General features: G+C 45.5%; 2 protein-coding genes across 9 annotated transcripts in view; one reads left to right on the top strand and one right to left on the bottom strand.

The window, feature by feature from the left end:
* The window catches only part of TRMT1L (tRNA methyltransferase 1L), a 63210-nt gene extending 55981 nt beyond the window's left edge, over positions 1-7229 (bottom strand). For 4 of the 6 annotated variants that reach the window (XM_084636822.1, XM_084636825.1, XM_084636824.1 and 1 more), the window contains exon 1: positions 6999-7229. In XM_084636822.1, the coding sequence (XP_084492948.1) occupies positions 6999-7095 (97 nt within the window). In that variant the 5' untranslated portion in view covers positions 7096-7229. The remainder of the gene's footprint in view (positions 1-6998) is intronic. The other 2 variants (XM_084636826.1, XM_084636823.1) reach the window with 2 other exon arrangements.
* A 119-nt stretch (positions 7230-7348) lies between these two features.
* The window catches only part of SWT1 (SWT1 RNA endoribonuclease homolog), a 71348-nt gene continuing 60146 nt past the window's right edge, over positions 7349-18550 (top strand). The window contains exons 1-3 of one of the 3 annotated variants that reach the window (XM_084636817.1): positions 7349-7485; positions 11846-11920; positions 14291-14359. In XM_084636817.1, coding sequence (XP_084492943.1) covers positions 11855-11920; positions 14291-14359 — 135 coding nt within the window. In that variant the 5' untranslated portion in view covers positions 7349-7485; positions 11846-11854. Of the gene's footprint in view, positions 7486-7750; positions 7894-11845; positions 11921-14290; positions 14360-18550 lie in introns of those variants that run through there. The other 2 variants (XM_084636815.1, XM_084636816.1) reach the window with 2 other exon arrangements.

The raw sequence follows: 18550 nt of genomic DNA on the forward strand, positions 1-18550 counted from the left end.
GCAAGGACTTTCTTCCCGGACAAGATCATCACCGTAGGGGAAGTCAAAATGCCTATTGTGATCCTAGGAGACCCCGCCTATCCCTTAATGCCATGGCTTATGAAGCCATATACAGGGCAACTTAACAGTAACAAGGAGCGGTTCAATAACAGGCTGAGCAAGTGCAGAATGACTGTTGAGTGTGCCATTTAAAAGCCCGCTGGCACTGCCTCTATGGGAAGCTGGACCTGGCCAAATTCCTTTGCTTATAGCTGGGTGCTGTATGCTCCATATTTGTAAAGGGAAGGGTGAAAGCTTCACTCAGGGCTGGACCGCAGAGGCTCAGCGCCTGGAGGCTGAGTTTGAGCAGCCAGAGACCAGGGGTATTAGAGGGGCACAGCACGGGACCACAAGGATCAGGGATGCCTTAAGGCAGCAATTTGAAGCTGAAAGCCACTAATATTTGTTGCTATGCTTGGGAGTGCAGTGCTTGTAATGCTAGGAGGTGATTGGTGCACATGATGCAATAAGGGGGTTTAAATTGTATGTTGCTTGAAGTGCTCTTTTTGCTTTCAATTAATAGAATAAAGATTGCTTTCAAACCAAACCAATTCTTTTAATAAAAGACAACAACTGGAGGAGAGAGTCAAACAAAAACCCCATCAGCAGTGAGGAGGATGGGGGAAGGGAAGGTTCCAGGAGGAGAAGGGGTCCCAGGATGGATAAAGATTTGTGTATGTTCAGGGATCATATCCAACCTTCTCCTCTGGAGTACAATGCAATGGGTACTGTACTTCAGGAAGGCCAAACTGCAGAGGGATGGGTGTTGAGTGCTGTGGATAGTGGGAGTCCACAGTGCTGGACTGTGAGGGGGAGAAGTGGAATGCTGCGGGTATAGAGTGGAGCCAGGAGGTTGATAAGAGTGTGTTGGTGGTGTCTGGGGGTCGCACGAGAAAGAGTTTTGCGACAGGGGCTGCAGGGGAGGGCAGGTGCAGAGCTGCACAGTTTGAAAAGCTAGTATCACCTGGAGCATGTCTGCTTGGTGCTCCATAACCTTTAAGAGCCGCTCCGTGACTTAATTCTGACGTGCCGTGTTCTCCTTTCGGTCCCTCTTCTCACTGACCTGCCACTCCTTCAGTTCCTGTTTCTCAGTGGCAGAGTGCATCATAACATCACACAGAAAGTCCTCCTTAGTTCTTCTTGGCCGCTTTCTAATTCTGAGCAGCCTTTCAGCCGCTGATAACTAAGGGGGAGGCCGGGCTCCCATTGTCATCTCTGTGAAGTTTAAATGCAACATTTTACAGAAGCTGTATGGTTTGCAACACAGACAACACTGATTCAGTGCTTTAAAACACAGCCAGTACACTCACCTCTGTCACTAACTGGCTGACCCCAGGCAAGCACACATGAGCCACAAGACCCCCAAAATGGTGAGTAGCTGCAGGGGCAGGGTAAATCACTCTTCCCTGACCCTGCTATACACTGGGCATGTGGCTCTTGGGGAGAGCCAGCACCGTAGTGGGGCGGCCTGATAATCATTCCTGTCCCCAGACTTTCCGCAGGATGTGATCATATATTGCTGCTTAGGATGAGCAGGGAATCAAGGGAGGATCTTCTCCAAGCCTACGGCTTCCGCCCTAGCCCCTATGCGGCTTGCCTGTATGCAGCAATGGTTCCCCTTCCCTCCCCAGCCGTGATGGCAGAGTGGGGTGGGAAAGTCACTTTAGTTAATGGGGAAAGAAACAAAGCAGCTCTGCCGAAGAACCTGCGGCAGCTGATTGCCCAGTATCTCCACGAGAGTTTCCTGGAGATCTCTAAGGGAGATTCCTGTGACGTAAGGGAGTCAATCAGTAGCCTGTTCTGCCGCTCAGACTAGGCATGCGGTGGGAGACAAGCCTGCTTCCTGCAATCCTCCTTCCCCCAACAGCTTGCTTCAGCAATTCCCAAAATCAGATCCACTTACCAGGGGCCTCCTCTCCTGTTTGCACTTTGCCAATCTCTGACAGCTGTGGCAGGCTAATCTCCTCCGAGGTAGAAAAGAGCTCCTGGCTGCATGCATCTCTGGCCTCCGAGTCATCCTCTGCCTCTGGGTCCCCTTTCCCATCCACATCCTCATCCAAGATTTCCTCCTCCTGGCTCAGTCCACTCTTGACTGGCATGCGAGCCAATGAAGTATCCACAGTGGTCTTTGCAATTAACATGGGGTTGCTGCCAAGTATCGCGTCCAGCTCTTTGTAGAACCAACAGCTCGTGGGCCCAGCCACGGAGCGGCGGTTTGCCTCTCATGCCTTCTCGTAAGCGTTCCGCAGCTCCTTCACTTTGACTCTGCACTGCAATGTGTCCCAGTCATGGCCCCTTTCTGTCATACACTGTGAAATCTGTCGGTAGGTGTCATAATTCCTACGTCTGGAGCTCAGTTGGGACTGGAGAGCCTCCTCTCCCCAAATGCTGATGAGGTCCAGCAGCTCGGCATTGCTCCAAGAGTGCGATCGCCTGGTGCGTGGAGCAGGCATGGCCACCTGGAAAGATGCGCTGAGACCACTGCACACATCACCAGCAAACAGGAAGGGGACTTTCAAATTTCCAAAGGAATTTTGGGTGGGGATGATGGTTGGTCACCAGAGGGCAGGGCAGTAGAGTTCAAACTGATGACAAGAGGTGAGAACAGGCATTTTGGGACACCTCCTGCAGTGCTGTAACCACCACAGTGTCTACACTGGCGCCCCAGCGCAGAAAGCTGTATGCCTCTTCTTGGGGTGATTTTTTTTTTAAAGTGCTACAACTGCGCAGTTTCTACGCACTAAGTGGCTTGGCAATGTGTACATCTTGGGAGTTACAGCGCAGAAGGCTGCTTTACTGTGCAGAAACTTGCCAGTGTAGACAAGGCCTTTGATAATGAGCTCTTCAGTCTAGCAGAGAAAGGTATAACATGATCCAATGGCTGGAAGTTGAAGTTAAATAATTCAGATTGGACATCATGTGTAAAATGTTAACAGTGAGGGCAATTAACTATTGGAACAATTTACAAAAGTCTTGGTGGATTTTCCATTACTGGTGATTTTTAAATGAAGATTGCATGATTGTCTAAGAGATCTGCTCTAGAAATTATTTTGGGAAAGTCCAATGGCCTATGTTGTACTGGAGGTCAGACTAGATGATCACACTGTTGGCCTTGCAACCGATGATTCAGGACAACAGAAAGTTTGGCCTCTTGTCACACGTGTTCCAACCAACTACCACCAGCAACTGGAAAGGTTAGTGCGTGTAACAGATGCAAGGTAAACTGGTGTTGTAAGCTCAAAGCGTTCCAGTTAGTTTAAATGCCTTTTTGACCAGTGTAAAAAGACAAAGAACTCAAATACATGACGGATGTTACCTCCTCACAAAGGACAGGGCTATTCTGAATGGCAGGGTCCATTCAAACTTGCTCTCCAGAGCTTTATACTGAGTAGTACAGCAAAAGCATCCCTGTCTGTTGGGAATATTCTGACACAGTATTCACAGCACCATTTAGGGAGGGCAGGAGGAGGTCTCCTGCCTCGCCCCTGAGTTTTGTACAGGGCTGCTCACAGTGCACATCCTAGCCCCAGGCAGAGTTCTTAACTGCAGCACAGCCTGAATGTGGAATGTGAGTTCTGCAGAAGAGAAGTGCTGCTCCCAGTCTGTTCCCTTGGGGCAGGGAGTCGTATTTTGTTTATAAACAGAGGCAGGGGGAATTAAGATAAGAAAGTGCTGGTAATTTAAATTAAGGATCTGGAAGGCATGAGATGAGCCTGAAAACAGGATTCCCTCTGTGTGTGTGGGGGGGGGGGGGGAAGAGGAGGAGAATGGTGTTGAAGAGAGAACACAGGAGGCTCAGAAGTCTGAGCCAAGGTTACATTCAGAAAAGAGGGAGATGTGAGGGGGATAGGTGAAAAGAAGGGGTCAAAACCAAGCGAAGAGACAGCAGTGATTTAGAGAAGTTCCCACCCTACCTGTGGTAATTATGTGGCCCCATCACCATAGGATCTGAGCATCTCACAATGTCTAACCTATTTCTCCTCACATACTCTTTGTGAGGTAGAGCAGTGCTGTTATTCCCATTGTACAGATGGGGCATTGAGGCACAGAGAGATTAAGGGCCAGATTTTCAAAGGTATTTAGGCACCTAGTGGTATTTTCAAAAGTGGTGCTTTGTAAACCTAACCTGCATCTTTGGGTGCCTCAAGACCTTTGAAACTCTGTCCCTAAGGCACTGGCCTGAGTCAGACAGGAAATCCACAGGGAAGTAGAACGCAGGTCTCTCAGGGCTAGCTCCCTATCCACTGGACCAGTCTCTCTCTCTGCTGAATGCTGGGAAGGGGGGAAAAAAAGAGACTCGGATTGTCGGCTAGATGAGAGCAAAACCAAGAAGGCTAGCTCTCTGACCGTTCAGCAAATGGTCCCAGGCTATTGGGAAGGATGTCATGGTTGACAGCATCAGAAGCAGCACAGAGGTCAGGAAGGATGAAGAAAGAGAACAAGAGTCAGGCCAACAAAAATGATTAGGGGTATAGAACAGCTTCCGTATGGGGAGTGATTAATAAGATTGGGACTTTTCAGCTTGGAAAAGAGACAACTTAGGGGGATATGATAGAGGTCTATAAAATCATGACTGGTGTGGAGAAAGAAAATAAGGAAGTGTTATTTACTCCTTCTCATAACACAAGAACTAGGGGTCACCACGTGAAATTAATAGGAAGCAGGCTTAAAAGCAAACAAAAGGAAGTATTTCTTCACACAATGCACAGACAACCTGTGGAACTCTTTGCCAGAGGATGTTGTGAAGGCCAAGATTATAACAGGGTTTAAAAAAGAACTAGATAAATTCATGGAGGATAGGTTCATCAATGACTATTAGCCAGGACAGGCAGGGATGGTGTCCCTAGCCTCTGTTTGCCAGAACCTGGGAATGAGCGACAGGGAATGGATCACTTGATGATTACCTATTCTGTTCATTCCCTCTGGGGCACCTGGCATTAGCCACTGTCAGAAGACAGAAAAGTAGGTTAGACGGACCTTTGGTCTGACCCAGTATGGCCGTTCTTATATTCAGATGAGAGGAGAACACTTAACCCTGAGAGGGTGGCAGGTTCTGCCCCAGGCTGGGTTGTAGAGCAATAGCTGCTGTGAAATCTTACATTTTAACTGAAAACCATTTTGTTTTGTCATTTTTTGTTCTGAGTTTGAGGAAAGGAAAGAGTAAGTGTCACATGAGTATCGGATATGCTTATGCCTCAAATGCTTAGGGTTTCAGCTGTATTCAGGCCAACTGCAGGACAAAGAACACAGAAATTGCAGCCACAGAGTCCATAAAGTAGACGATTATTGTCATTATTTGTATAATTCACTGGGCACTATCTGTGTTCAGCACTGCTCAGACTATGGCAGAAAGTGTAGTCCCTGAGCCAATGCATATAAGATGTATAATTCTGGATAAGATGGCTCAGATATTTAGGTATGAAGTGTATAGTTACTGACCACATGTTATCACATGTTCATTGTGTAATGTTAATATCTGTGAGTGGAGGCACTGATGGCAATAGAAGTTTTCCCTGATTAAGAACTGGAAGGTTTGAACCGCCAATATTTTTTCAAGAGAAAGAACTCCTGTGCCTGTTTATTTTCCTTTCCTGCCTGCAGTGACCCTGATATAACTCAGAAGACTAATTTTCCACCCTCAACTTTAAAATGTGGAATTTTCTTAGTGTTTAGTTTTAAAAATTCTCCTGTGAGAAGTGCAACTCAATCATTGTAGTGTTGTGTTTAAGAGCCTTTTTAAAAGTAACGAGCCTTTAGACAGAAGTGAAAGCAGTGTTGCCAGCTCTCATGATTTTGTCCTTGTTTTCCTTGAAACCCCAGCTCCTGGAGTCAAAGGATATGTGATGATTTCAGCCTTCATTCATAAAGAAAAAGTAAGTTTCTAGCCCTCGTGGCTGTGGAGATAGCTTCAAAATGTGATCCCAGTGCACCCTTGAGGGTGCAAAAGCCAAAGACTAACAAAAAGAACACCAAATCTATTATTTTTACATACTCTCATGATTTTTAAGCCAATCTCATAATTTTTGAACATTAGGGTTTGACAATACTGTGAAAAAGACCTGAAAGTGTCAGTTTCACTCTTGTTTAAGGTAAGTTTCTAGTCTATTATTTGTGGTATGGTAACACCCTTAGAGCCCCAGGCAGTTGCAGTATAAACTCACAGAGCCTTGCCCTAGTAGGATGTTTTCAAAAGTTAAATGACCTATTTCAAGCTTGGTGAACTGCAAAGAGTAAGAAGTCTAAATGGCAGAAAGGAATCTAGATTTTTCTACAACTCTTTCAACTGTTGTATTCAAGAGTTAATAATAAAGTAAGAATATACCATACATTAATATTTTGAACCTAACCAGTGTCTCTTAAGTGACTTGACAGAAGATGTCAGAACATGTTACTACTACAGCTGAATGAGTATAATATTTATTTAATTTTCCTTCTTTACATAGGAATTAGATACAATGCTCCTGCCAGCTAATTTCTAAGTTATTATCTGCAAAACACCTACAGTTTTCAGGTGCCTAACTCACCCCAGAATCATGGTTAAAGTTGCCCCCCCATCTGAAATTCCGCCCCAGGACGGGGCATCACACCCCTGAGATTGTGAGCAGGAGGCAGCTCCATCAATGGGCTCCAGTAGTGTCCCAGAGGCAGGAGAGAACTGGCAGTGTAGGAATAACACAGGTTATCCACCTACCAGGGGCGGGTGAGGCGTTGCGTTTCACCACCATGAGCCGGCCCGGCTCGCAGGTGGCAGTATCTTCCCGGCAGCCGGGGAAGCAGCAGGACCCAGGAGTCCTGACTCCCATGCCCGGGCTTGGTGGGGATGCTGCTGCTATGGCACCCCGGCGCCCAGCCCCCCGCCCGCCCCTATGGCCCGGGGGGGTGTCTTTCTTCCACAGCTCTGTCCCCAGACCGCAGGCTGCCCTCCCCACGCACCCACCCACCCACAGCCGCTCCCTTACTGATCTCTCCAGCCGCCGCCTCCTCCTCCTGCTGCTGCTCCTCCTGTTCGGGGGGCAGCCGGGCCAGCGCTGCCACTACAGCCTCCTCAGCCGCCATCTTCCCCACACACAGCACGGAACTACTGGGCTGGCGAGCGGAGCGCGAGCAGAAGCCGCAAACGCCTCTCCTGACCGCAGGGAAGGGGAGAGGGCGCTGTTCCCTGCTCGCTTCCTCTCACTGGGCAGACGGCCGCGCCGACTCGCCGCAAGGGGGCGGGCTGCCGTTGTTCGGGCCCCGCCAATAAAAACTACGCTTCCTGAGATGCATATCTGCAAAAAACTACACTACCCAGAATACACCGGGACCAAAGCAAACAACTGCCCTCCCGTGGCAGGGAGCGTGACGTTCAAATGACTCCAGCGGCCAAAAGGCGCAGTGAGAAGACTACGCTGCCCAGAATGCCAGTGGGATGAGGTCTGCGTTGGGCCTTGGCTAGACGGCGTCACAGTGAGTAGAGCTCCGGGCTGTGTTTGCGGGGATGTCTGTGTTCCCCAGCCTCTGCCTTGGGCTGGCTGGGAGAGAGGCTCGCTCGCTTGCTCGGGGGGCGAGTGGCTGGCTGCCCCTCCTCTGAGGGATAGGGGCCGTGTGGTTCTCTGGGGCTGGATGGGGCATTTCCTGGGGGTGGCAGGGAGGCTGCCCGCGGGGTCTGTGAGGTATCCCGCCCCCGCTGCTGCTGCTGTAAACATAGGGGGTGGGGTGGGGCTGGGGAGCAGCTGGAGCTGCTGCGGGCGGGGGGCGGCAACGAGCTGTTCTCGGGCTGGAGTTCTCTCTGCTTCCCTTTCTTTGGCGTGGGTGCCACGATCGTAGGTGCACTAGGAACAAGGATACTGACCTGCGAGGTGCAAAGGGGTTTAGGTAAGTTCTCAGTTTCTGTCCTGACAGCGACTAGTCACCCTACTGAATAGCTCTTGGATAGTAAGTACTGACGGACCTGACGCACCCATTCCAGGTGGCGTTTCTTCGAAGGCCAGCCTCCATCGCCCATTTGTTCACTCTTAAAACAATCAGCTTTGTGCTGTATCCCGTACTGAGCTTCATGCTTGAGAAGAGCTGCCTGTAAACATCCATATGCTCCTTCAAAACCCTCCTTAAAACTTCTTTGCCGTGATGCCTACAAAAAAACAAACACAACTTGACCAATATTTTCTCATTATTTACTTGTACTCTCCCATCGGTCTGCCTTTTTCCAGCTGTTGTCTCTTACTTAGATTGTATGCTATTTGGGACAGAGACCATCTTTTGTTCTGTGTTTGAACAGTGCCTATGACAATGGGTACTGGTCCATGAATAGGGCTCCTAGGCTCTATGGTGATAATAATAATAAGCCTGAAAGTGTTAGGCTGGTTCTTGCCCACATGCTTGGGGTCTAACTGAGCACCATATGTGGCGCTGAGTAGGAATTTTCCTCTAGGTCAGATAGGCAATGACCATGGAGTAGGGGGCGGGGGCTTGCCTTCTTCTGTAGCATGGGGTGTAGATTGCTTGCCCCGATCGTCTGGAATCATTTCCCTGTCATCACAGGGCATTGGTGTACCTTGGTCCTGCAGTTCTTTACCTGTGGCATCCAGGGGCTTGGTCTGCTGAGGATTGTAATACTTTGGTGTGATTTGGGTTGCTGGGTGGTGTTAGTGGCCTGTGATAGACAGGTGACACTAGATGATCTACTGATATGACTTTATTGGGCTTACTTGTCTCATACAAGGATGATCAACATTACATACAGCATATTATTTCAGGCACACTTAAATCTACTCCTCTACTATAGTTACCAGTTCTCTGCAATATTGCTCCACTCACTGTTCATAGAGTGGAAAGTGTAGCAAAGCTCATAACAAAATTGTGTGATATGCCACATCTACCATTAATTAAAGACTTGTTTAATCCACCACATGATCATCTGCCCTCACAGCACCCATTACGGATAAGTTTACCGGGTGAGGGATTTACAGTCAAAGACACGTGGCAAGCTTCATGGTCCGCAGACAGACTGACAAATAATTATCTTGTCTCGGACTCCACTCAGCATCAACCTGTGTTTTATTTACCACAAAGGCAGTGGAGATTTCTTAGCTGGTTTTGTACTGGACATGGAATTTGTGCTGCAGCAGAATTTAGTGGTGTTTTAGAAACAGTCCGCTATATCAGCGTGGGCAGCCACAAACCATGATACACGTTGTTGAGGACTACAAAATAACTCAACTTTTTGATGGTCTTTGTGCCTTGAACATTGCTGATAAGAATGCTGTGGCTTGGCTTGACTGGATTGCATAGGCCAAATAAATAAATTGAGTTAGACTGTTTGTTAGAAAAATGTCATTATGTGTCTTTTTAAGAACACCTAAGTTTATCGGAGTTAAAAATTTAATTTGCTTTTTCTGATTTAATTTCGGTTTGCATTTTTCTTTTAAGTTATATATGATGATGAAACTAACACAAATCAGTTGCACATTTCAGTTCTTGTGCATCAAAGCTTTCTCTCATATTTGGTTCACTAATATTTTAGGGGAACTTTAAATCTAAACGAAAAACGTTTTATGATCAAAAATTCTTTTAAAATTAATGAAAATGTTTTTATTAACATTACAAACAAGTTTCCCACCCATCCTGAAATCAAACTTTTTAGGCCTACCTTACCTGAAAATGTCCTTTTTCTTAATTTTTTTTTTTCCTAGTGGGGAGGGGTCTGAAAAGTCCTTGATCTTTGAAACTAGTTTTACCACTATTCCAACTAAATGCCAGATTGTGCAGTTTGGGTTGCTGGGTGCAAGGAGCTTCTACTTCCACTGGATTTTTATTTTCCCATGCATTCTTCCCCTACCTAATATAGCAACCCCCCCCCCCCCCCGTATGCTTAGGGATGGGGTCCTGGATCAAAGGTTTTTCTGGGCAACTTGGCCACCTCTCACAGCCTGTGCTTCATGCTTGCTGCATTCAAAAAGATCACTCTTCTAGGATCAGTTGGTCCCTCTCTCTGTGCATACTTCAGGGATGTAGCTTTAATGCAGTCCTACAAGATTCCACTGGAAGAGTGGAATGGAGAAGAAATTAGGAGGGGAATAAAATAGTGATTTCACAGCTACACAGCTCAACAGTGATAATTTTCTTCTTTGCAATAAGTTCATAAGGCAGCAACAGATAAAAGGAGAGAGAAGAAAAATGGAGGACCAGCTCCACAAACTTGTGAAATGTTCACAAGAACAAGGTATTTGTGTAATTGAAGACATGGAAGCTCTTTTTTACTTTGTTATACCATGCTCATCACCATAGTACCAGAGTGCCTTCCAATAATGCATTAATAATTTGTCTAACATCTTTCATGTCATTTCATAGAATATCAGGGTTGGAAGGGACCTCAGGAGGTCATCTAGTCCAACCCCCTGCTCAAAGCAGGACCAATCCCCAACTAAATCATCCCAGCCAGGGCTTTGTTAAGCCTGACCTTAAAAATATCTAAGGAAGGAGATTCCACCACCTCCCTAGGTAACGCATTCCAGTGTTTCACCACCCTCCTAGTGAAAATTTTTTTCCTAATATCCAACCTAAATCTCCCCCACTGCAACTTGAGACCATTACTCCTTGTTCTGTCGTCTGCTATCACTGAGAACAGTCTGGATCCATCCTCTTTGGAACCCCCTTTCAGGTAGTTGAAAGCAGCTATCAAATCCCCCCTCATTCTTCTCTTCCGCAGACTAAACAACCCCAGTTCCCTCATCAGCCTCTCCTCATTAGTCATATGTTCCAGTCCCCTAATCATTTTTGTTGCCCTCCACCGGACATTCTCCAATTTTTCCACATCCTTCTTGTAGTGTGGGGCCCAAAACTGGACACGGTACTCCAGATGAGGCCTCACCAATGTCGAATAGAGGGGAATGATCACATCCCTCGATCTGCTGGCAATGCCCCTATATATACACATCCCAAAATGCCATTGGCCTTCTTGGCAACAAGGGCACACTGTTGACTCATATCCAGCTTCTCATCCACTGTAACCCCTAGGTCCTTTTCTGCAGAACTGCTGCCGAGCCATTCGGTCCCTAGTCTGTAGCAGTGCATGGGTTTCTTCCGTCCTAAGTGCAGGACTCTGCACTTGTCCTTGTTGAACCTCATCAGATTTCTTTTGGCCCAATCCTCTAATTTGTCTAGGGCCCTCTGTATCCTATCCCTACCCTCCAGTGTATCTACCACTCCTCCCAGTTTAGTGTCATTTGCAAACTTGCTGAGGGTGCAATCCACACCATCCTCCAGATCATTTATGAAGATAAAGAACAAAACTGGCCTGAGGACCGACCTTTGGGGCACTCCACTTGATACCCGACAATCTAGCCATCTTTCTATCCACCTTATAGTCCGTCCATCTAGCCCATACTTCTTTAACTTGCTGGCAAGAATACTGTGGGAGACTGTGTCAAAAGCTTTGCTAAAGTCAAGGAACAACACGTCCACCGCTTTCCCCTCATCCTCAGAGCCAGTTATCTCGTCATTTGCGCTCTCTCCCCCCAGAGAGAAGCGTGTGTTGTGATAGGTGTTTTTTTGTTTCTCTTGCCCCCCTCCCCCGTATTTCTCTAGTGTTAAAGTGAGATCTTAGAATCCAGCTCTACTAGAGGTCTGCTTTTATTGTTCTGTTAAGTGTAAATAGGAAAAAAATGAGAACTCATGAGGATGAATTCAGGGAGAGGAAAGTTAAGTCTAAAGTATTTTTCTCCCCACAATCACATTTGATGCAGCTGCTAAAGATTAAATTACATGTATTTGGCAAGAAGTGGAAAGATAATTTTGAAATAATATTGATTAACATTACTTTCTTTAGGAATTTGAGATGTCCAAAAAGAAATCCAAGAAGTCTAAGCAAAAGGAGGGAAGTTCGGATGCCTTGGATAACAAGGTAAGAAAACTAATACTCTTGTGAAAATAACGTACTTTTAAAGCAGAGTTTCAATTGCTTAGCAGATGCTTAATAGTCAGAGGAGTGAATCAGTGGCTGAGAGGAAAGATAGGGTCATGAGGGCAGTAACAAGAGTGACTCAGTGAGCTTCTTTTAAGTTTCACTCCTGATTTTCAGGAAGGCTGTGAGCAGTTTAGGTATAGAACTTGTCAGAGAGGCTTTCCTCTTGGTATATGCATTTTTTTCCTAGAGAAATTGTCAATCAGAAAGCAGTGTTTATCTCCTAGATCAGCCGAAGGCAGAGTAGTGATCCTCATTTTTTTTAGATTAGGAGCCAGTGATGTGCTGCCAATATTTTAACAAGTAAAGGAGTACTTGTGGCACTTTAGAGGCTAACCAATTTATTTGAGCATAAGCTTTCATGAGCTACAGCTTACTTCATCGGATACATACTGTGGAAAGTATAGAAGATCTTTTTATACACACAAAGCATGAAAAAATGGGTGTTTACCACTACAAAAGGTTTTCTCTCCCCCGCCCCACCCCACTCTCTTGCTGGTAATAGCTTATCTAAAGTGATCACTCTCCTTACAATGTGTATGATAATCAAGGTGGGCCATTTCCAGCACAAATCCAGGGTTTAACAAGAACGTCTGTGCGCGGGGGGGGGAGGGGGGGTAGGAAAAAACAAGGGGAAATGGGTTACCTTGCATAATGACCTAGCCACTCCCAGTCTCTATTCAAGCCTAAGTTAATTTTATGTAGACTGTCCAGTTTGACCAATGTACATGGCAGAGGGGCAGTCTCTATGTAAAAGAATAAATGGACACAAATCGGATGTCAAGAATTATAACATTCATAAACCAGTCAGAGAACACTTCAATCTCTCTGGTCACGCGATTACAGACATGAAAGTTGCGATATTACAACAAAAAAACTTCAAAACCAGACTCCAGCGAGAGACTGTTGAATTGGAATTCATTTACAAATTGGATACAATTAACTTAGGCTTGACTAAAGACTGGGAGTGGCTAAGTCATTATGCAAGGTAACCCATTTCCCCTTGTTTTTTCCTCTCCCCTCCCCCCCCCACGTTCTTGTTAAACCCTGGATTTGTGCTGGAAATGGCCCACCTTGATTATCATACACATTGTAAGGAGAGTGATCACTTTAGATAAGCTATTACCAGCAGGAGAGTGGGGTGGGGCGGGGAAGAGAAAACCTTTTGTTTTACTCTATCAATGACCAATATTATGAGTAGATTCCCAGTGATGGTAACATGCCTGTAATCAGTGATTGATTTTTAGATGTTTTTTTCAGCAAATCACTTAAGAAAATCATAGTCCAACAAGCTAAATGTAGATTCTAATGGCCACAACCCCTGTTTGACCACGCTTGCGCACACAGTCAAAATCATCTCCCAACCTTTTGTGGATTTTACTTTATTTGTGTTGGTGGCTGTGTGCTATGCTACTAACAAACCAGTATCTAAGGAAGGAGATTCCACCACCTCCCTAGGTAACGCATTCCAGTGTTTCACCACCCTCCTAGTGAAATTTTTTTTCCTAATATCCAACCTAAACCTCCCCCACTGCAACTTGAGACCATTACTCCTTGTTCTGTCATCTGCTATCACTGAGAACAGTCTAGATCATCCTCTTTGGAACCCCCTTTCAGGTAGTTGAAAGCAGCTATCAAATCCCCCCTCATTCTTCTCTTCCGCAGACTAAACAACCCCAGTTCCCTCATCAGCCTCTCCTCATTAGTCATGTGTTCCAATCCCCTAATAATTTTTGTTGCCCTCCACTGGACATTCTCCAATTTTTCCACATCCTTCTTGTAGTGTGGGGCCCAAAACTGGACACGGTACTCCAGATGAGGCCTCACCAATGTCGAATAGAGGGGAATGATCACATCTCTCGATCTGCTGGCAATGCCCCTATATATACACATCCCAAAATGCCATTGGCCTTCTTGGCAACAAGTTTTCTTCAAACCAGCAAGTTTTCTCACTCAGAATTTAGGAGGGATGAAGTGAGGGAGAGAGCCATCAAATGGTGTTATACAGGCTCCTCAAAGTGGGAGTAGTTTGGAAAAGTGCAGAAATATGGCTAGCAGAGTTTATGGCATTCTCTGAAGGTGATTATAGGCACTGGGAGGCTTTTGGAAAAAGGAATGATGTGTGTGAGGAGAAAATGAATATAAGTACATCACTCTTGATTCTTGACAAACAAATTTCTCAGACTTTAGTTGTGTAGCAAATGTGTACTTAAAAATGAATACAGCATAAAATTAAAAATGTTATAATCACCTGATGATTTCCCCCTTGTTTGTGTCTCAATTATATTCTTTCAACCTTCTTGTTCTAAGACTACCAGTAATAAAACAAAGGCATGCAGCTTGGCAAGCTCAACACCTTCCTCAGAGAAAAGGAAATGGGTGAGTAGTGTCTAAAACTTTTATAAAAGGATTATGTCCAATATCTTTTCCCCCTTAACCATTTGTCTATCTTGTTTCCAATATAAACTGAGTTTTAGGACAGGACTATCTCATAATCTGTTTGTATAGTGACTAGCACGGTGGATCTTTGACCTAAGGAGGGATCTCCAGGCACTACTGCAATATAATAAATAATTACCTTACATACAGGTACAATGGAAACATAGTAGAAATGTCCCTCTAGGTGTCTTGGATGTATTCAGTAGTACCCATTATTGACCTCTCTTATCAGCAATAGGTATTGTTTTGTATGTTCTTCTCTCACGCATGTGCAGGCATGCAACAGTAGAGAGTAGGGTTGCCAACTTCCTATTGGCACAAAACCAAACACCCTAGCCCCACTCCTGCCCCAAGGCCTCGTCCCCTGCTCACTACATTTCCCCCTCACTCGGTGGCTCATTCTCCCCCACCCTCACTCATTTTCACTGCGCTCGGGCAGGGGGTTGGGGTGCAGGAGAGGGTGAAGGCTCTAAATGGGGGTGTGGCTCTGGGTGGGGCCAGAAATGAGGGTTCAGGGTGCAGGAGGGGGCTCTGGGCTGGGGCAGGGAGTTGGGAGGCAGTGAGGGTTGGGGGTGGGGATGAGGGGTTTGGGGTACAGGAGGGGGCTGTGGGGCTCTGGGCTGGGGGTGGGGATGAGGGGTTTGGGGTACAGGAGGGGGCTGTGGGGCTCCGGGCTGGGGGATGGGGATGAGGGGTTTGGAATGTGGGAGGGGGCTGTTGGTTGAGGCAGGGGGTTGGGGTTGGGAGGGGTGAGGGCTCTGGGCTGGGGGTGCTGGCTCTGGGGTGGGGCAAGGGATGAGGGTTTTGGGGTTCAGGAGGGGGCTTCAGGCTGGGGAGGTGGGGTTGAGGGATTTGGAGTGCAGCGGGGCTGCAGGTTGAGGCATGGGGTTGGGGTGCAGGAGGGGGTGAGGGCTCTGGGGTGGGGACAGGGATGAGGGATTCAGGGCATGGTAGGGGGCTCTGGGCTGGGGCCAATGAGAATGAGGGGTTTGGGGTGTAGGAGGAGGCTGTGGGTTTGGGTGGAGCTCAGGGCTCGGGGTTGGGGCACGGGCTCTACCTCTGGTAGCTCCTGGTCAGCAGCAGAGTGGGGTGGGGCTAAAGCAGGCTTCCTTCCTGTCCTGGGGCACTGTGCTACACCCTGGAAGCTGTCAGCAGGTCCAGCTCCCATTTTAGTGTGTCAAATCTTTAAACTGGTATCTGCTAACAGCTTGAAATGTGTACTTGGTGGGCGTGAGATTCATCAATACGTTGAAACGCACATGTACTTCAGAGCTTACGTGTGTGCCTGTTTGTTGTAGGTATCTTCTAGACTAATACATAGCCTTATTTCAACAGGCAGCTTTGCATATACATACAGACTAATGTATTATCATAATACATATCTCTCATGCTATGTATTGTATTTTCCTCATAAAACAAGTTCTTTTTTGTGTGTTTTTTTTTTAATACATTTGAATGATACAAAAGTAGGGTAAAAATTTGGAGGGGTGGGGGTGGAGAAAACTAATAATACTTTTTGTAAAACCAGGGATTTTTTTCAGTTTAAACCAACTTTTACCAAAAGCAAAGGGGCTTATATATAATGTACTAAGGAAAATTCGCAAAAAGAAAAGGAGTACTTGTGGCACCTTGGAGACTAACCAATTTATTTGAGCATGAGCTTTCATGAGCTACAGAAAATTGTTACAGTTTTAACGACACTAGCTTTTTTACCAAAGCAAACTTTTGGTCATTTTAAACTAATTTTTTACAATTTTATTATATAATTGCAAAATTAGCATTTTCTAACTTAAAAATACACCCCACAGAGCACTTCTTCAAAAAACGTTGAGAGAAGTGCTATATAACCAAAATTAAGGGTTTGTGAGGGTAATATGGTATATTCTGTGATTCCCTAGTGAACTTGGTATGCTATTAAATTTAAAACTTCTGCAACTTAGCAGGAAGAAGACAAATAATAACGGCCCTATGCTATGTAGGAACCCAAGACAACTGCATGCCGTTGTGGTTTCCTCATCTTAAGAGGGATGTATTAGAATTGGAAAAGGTTTAGATATAATAATATCTAAAAATAATCAGACATATGGAATCTGTTTCACACCCCTATCAGCCACTGCAGAATTTATTGGTCTGCTGAGATTGATAATGCTGACCACATCTTAGTCTCTGCAGGCTTCCTTTTGTAGAATAAAAAGGTTACTAAAATTCAAATTATCTAACCTAAAAATTGATTAAAATTTGAAACCATTGAAATCTTGAATTGATTTGAGACCCTGCCAGAGTAGACTAATAGTAAGTCCACCTGGATGAACTTCAGAGCCCTGGTGACGTATGCTGCTATGACTGTTGTTGGTCCCAAAAAAGAGTCAAGAAACCTGGATCTCTGTTCATATCTTAACCAGCATTGAACAGTGTCCTATGACTTCTCTGAGAGGTGATATGGTCATGTATCATAAGCTAAATAGCACTTATAATAAAGTAATACGTACTGATTGCAAAGTTTTTGTGGAAGCCAAAGCCATCATGCTCAAGGAAGCTTCTGCCAGGAGCAGTGTTGCTTCCTTTTATCAACACATGCATGACCTTATTGATGAGAGAGGTCATTCACTTTGTGCAATCTATTCCAGTTCTGCTTAGCTAATCAATACAGAGATGGAGTGCATGACAGGCTGGAATGACTGCTTCAGCCAGCTGTTAAATGCACCCCCAGTTTCTTTGGACCCTGACATTAAGTCTGCTGCCGAGTTGACCTATTCTGCGTAAAATGATCTTTGCCAATGTACTATTGTCAAAATCTACAGAAATATGGCATCAGGAAACTGGAATTTCTGCAGAACTGTTTAAAAAGTGCTGGATCAGCTATTCTTTTGTGACTGTACACTGTTCAATATCCTCTGGGGAACAGTCAGTCCTGTCTGACTGGCTAAAAGATATTTTATTGATTTGGATATCTATAGGCAGCAAATGACTTCTTGGCATTACTTTCATTTGTCCAAGGGAAAGTGTTTGTTTGCTTCTGTCTTGTTGGCTCAGGCTGCTGATTTCTTAAGGAGCGAGAGAAGAGCACAGCAAGCTGGCTTAACTGCAGCCATTCCACAATGGAGAAAATCTTCACAGCATACCAGTTTACTGAGAAGACATCAGATTTCAAGCACTCCATTCATGTTGCACTTTTAGATGTCAGGACCACGTTTGACTCTGTCTAGGAGTCACTTTGGCTGATCTTAAAACTCGCAGGCCTCACTGAAAAGTTATGTAGAATGTTCCATTTCCAATATGACTGTTTCTTGCAAATGGGAAAAGAACTACATTCTTCCAGATTAGGTTTGGCATCTGACAAGGATGCATTGCTGCCCTAGAACTCTTCAGTGCCACTATCATGATGTCTGGTCAAGCATGCTGTCTAAGTCAGTGCAATTTAGGCATATGCTTTGATAAGAGCCTCACCGTTGTCAACTTTCCTGATGACATAGCACTAGTTGCTGAATCAGTAGACAAACTAGTGGCTGCACTTAAAGCCCTGGAAAGTTCAGTGGCAAAAGTCAGCCTGGGAATTAATTGGGGTAAAACCCTAATTTTTGTGACTGGCGATTTTGAACATGACTGAGTGGTCATCCCCCTAGCTTCTAGGGCCAACAGCAAGGTTGTCTGTGATTTCATCTACCTTGTCTCTGCTGTTGATAACCTGAGCAGTATCAAGAAAGAATTCATGCAAAAGTATAGTGGGGTAGTGGGGCACCTCATCAAGAACATCTTTTCATAAACCAAACGCAAGTGGAGAGATGAAGCTGAGGCTATATAGTGCTTCAATGGTTAGTATTTTGACCTAAGGGACTGAAACATGGCCCCAACTATTAGGACTAAAGAAATTGGACTCCATTCAGATGAAGCATCTCTGAATGATTGAAAACCTCCAATTGTACAAATTTAAAGTCAAATGAAGAGATCAGTTTTCTAACTAAACAGGTCCTGCTCTCACAGTCACCCAAAGCTCTCAAAGGTGATTTCGTCATCTGCTCTGAATGCCTACTATCTTCCCTGCAAGAATCATCTTTGACTTAGCCAATGAAAGGAAAATGGAAAAGACTCCCTGGAAAACATAAAACATGATGGGTGGATGGCTTCAACAGA

The sequence above is a fragment of the Lepidochelys olivacea genome (assembly GCF_965140295.1).
Source record: "Lepidochelys olivacea isolate rLepOli2 genome assembly, chromosome: 8".
NCBI classification, from domain to species: Eukaryota; Metazoa; Chordata; order Testudines; family Cheloniidae; genus Lepidochelys; species Lepidochelys olivacea.